We start from the raw sequence: 2,720 nt of genomic DNA, 5'->3' as shown, positions 1-2,720 counted from the left end.
TTCTTTTTTGTATAACAGTTTTAAATATTTTAATTTTCCATACTTCTTAGTAAACAAAACAAAAAAAAAAAAAAAAAAATACTATAATATATATATATATATTTTTGTCATTTTAATATTATTTATATATTTTATTTTATATATTTTATTCTTTTTTTGTTCGAACAAACCTATTGATGATTCAATCCCTTCTATGCATTCATGACGTTTAATTTTTTTTTTTTTTTTTTTTTTTTTTTTAAATGGTATAATTATACATAATACATACAGCTAGCGTATCTACATAACAGACGCTAAAATAAAAAAAAATGTTATATATTTTGTTATATTTTTTTTTTTATTTAACAAATATAACTTACGAATTTTATTAAAATATAAAATATTATTTTATTTATTTATTTATTTATTTATTTATTAATTTATTTTTTTATTTGTGAATATAAATAAAAAGATACATTAGTAATTTTGTTCAGTCTCTTTTTAATACATATACAATTACATTTAAAAATGAAAAAAAAAGGAAAAAGCAATGATGAGAAAAAATTCATTTTGTATGATATTATGTTGGAGAGTGAGTCTTTTTTTATTCTTAAGGAATTAGAATCTTTAGCTCCAAAGAAAGGAATCCGTTCAATTTTTGTCAAAGGTATTTAAACTTTGATATATAGATAATATATATGTATATATATACATATATATATATCTATACATTTTATGCCAAATAATATTCTACAAATGTATTGTATAGATTTGCTTCAACAATTAGTTGATGATGATAAAGTGAAGTCTGAAAAAGTGGGATTGCAGAATGTCTTTTGGTAAGCATACAATTAAATAAATCTATAAATATTTATATATTTATATTTCTGAGTGTTCCCCTCTTTATAGGGTGTTAAAGACGGAGGAATCCTCTATTTTACAAAATAAGTATCAGGAACTCATGTATGTTAAGAATCTTAATTTCTTTTTTTTTTTTTTTTTTTTACACAACAATTAATTGTGTAATACATGTATGAATATGCTAATTAGTTTTATACCTTAATTGGGTATGTTAGGGAACAAAAGAGGGACTATGAAGAAATTATAAAAAAAGAAAAACAAGAATATGATAAATTAATGCATTCTTTAAAATATTCAGAGGTGCAATATATATATATATATATATATATATATATATATATATATTATGTATATGTATATATTCGCATTATTTTTATAACTTTTTTCTTTTTACCTATTTAAGTATAAAATCATTCTTTATTACAAATACATATTTTCAAAATAGGAAGAATTACAAAAGCAAGTAGGGGACGTAAAAGTTTTATTAAACGTGTTGGAGAAAAAAAAAATGGAATTGCAGGATTTAAAAAAAACAGATATTAAACAAATCGAAAAAATGAAGATTCAAAATAAGTGTGCAGTTGAATCAATACTGAGGTGTAAAAAAAAAAAAAAAAAAAAAAAAAAAATATATATATATATATATTTATATATATATAAATTAAAATAAGATAAAATAAAATAAAAAAAAAAAAAAAAAAAATTCATTCTATAAGACCATTATATATGTCAGTATCGTTCTACTTTTACAACAAAATTAATAATTTTTTAAGTAAAAAAATATTTGTTTATACTTTCTTATGTAATATATTTTTCTTTATATATACTGTCTGTCAATTTAATATAGATGGAATAATAACATTTTCATAGTAAAACAGTGGATTCAAAATAGAACAGATAAACCTGGTGATATTGTCGATAGATTATTAGGAGTGTAAATTTTTAAAAAATAAAAAATATATATATATTATAATATATAAAAAAATTTATGTTTTTAATATATTATTCATTTTTTTATTTTACTATTTTTCTTATTAGAAAGGATATATTTCATAATTGGAATTAAGAGAACACATCTATATTTCACCGTGTGTATTATTATTACCTATATATATATATATATATATATATATATATATATTAATATTTAATTTTTCAATTTTATATAATACATGATCATGATTAAAAATTTGATTTTTTTTTTTTTTTTTGTTTTTTTTTTAAATATCAATTGAATTTCTTATTAAAAAAAAAAAAATTAATATATAAATCTATACATATATATATATATATATATATATATATATTTATATATAAATTTATCAATATATTTTTTGGAAAATATTAATTTATACACATTTTCCAACTTACCCATTTCTATGAAAAAGAAAATTTTTTCTTTGACATGTAAAATTTTTTTTCTTTCACAATTTATAAAAATTATAATATAGGTGAAAAATATAAATATATAAATATATATAATTCAAGAAAAATTAAGAAAAAAATATATAATAATATTATATTCACACAATTGAAATAGTGTACAAAATGTTGTTACATATTTTTATTTATTTATTTATATAATTAAATATATATTTAATTATATTTTCTAATGTGCTTGATTTTTACCTATTCTTTTTTTTTTTTTTTTTCTTTCTGTTTTTTTTTTTTTTTTTTAATTTTTACAACATATTTTATATATAATAATAAAAATTATAAAAAAGAAAAATAATATGTACATTTATATATATATATATATAATATTATGTGTTGAAATTTATTATGAATAAAATTATTAATTAAAATACATAACGTTTTAAACAAAATTTAAATAATAGTGATATATATATATATATATATATATATAATTATATCGTGAA

The 2,720-nt window shown here is 16.2% G+C and overlaps 1 protein-coding gene across 1 annotated transcript; it reads left to right on the top strand.

Moving 5' to 3' along the window:
- Window positions 1-507: 507 nt before the first annotated feature.
- Window positions 508-1,906, top strand: PRSY57_1460800 (meiotic nuclear division protein 1, putative; the record flags this gene model as incomplete). Its single annotated transcript, XM_012910204.1, has 7 exons — window positions 508-646; window positions 749-818; window positions 889-942; window positions 1,056-1,140; window positions 1,286-1,437; window positions 1,688-1,774; window positions 1,879-1,906. The coding sequence occupies 7 exons, from the start codon at window positions 508-510 to the stop codon at window positions 1,904-1,906; spliced, it is 615 nt and encodes a 204-aa protein (XP_012765658.1).
- Window positions 1,907-2,720: the final 814 nt, after the last annotated feature.

The sequence above is a fragment of the Plasmodium reichenowi genome, chromosome 14 (assembly GCF_001601855.1).
Source record: "Plasmodium reichenowi strain SY57 chromosome 14, whole genome shotgun sequence".
Taxonomy (NCBI): domain Eukaryota; phylum Apicomplexa; class Aconoidasida; order Haemosporida; family Plasmodiidae; genus Plasmodium; species Plasmodium reichenowi.
Note: the sequence above shows the minus strand (reverse complement) of the source record. Positions and strands in the feature narration are given on the sequence as shown.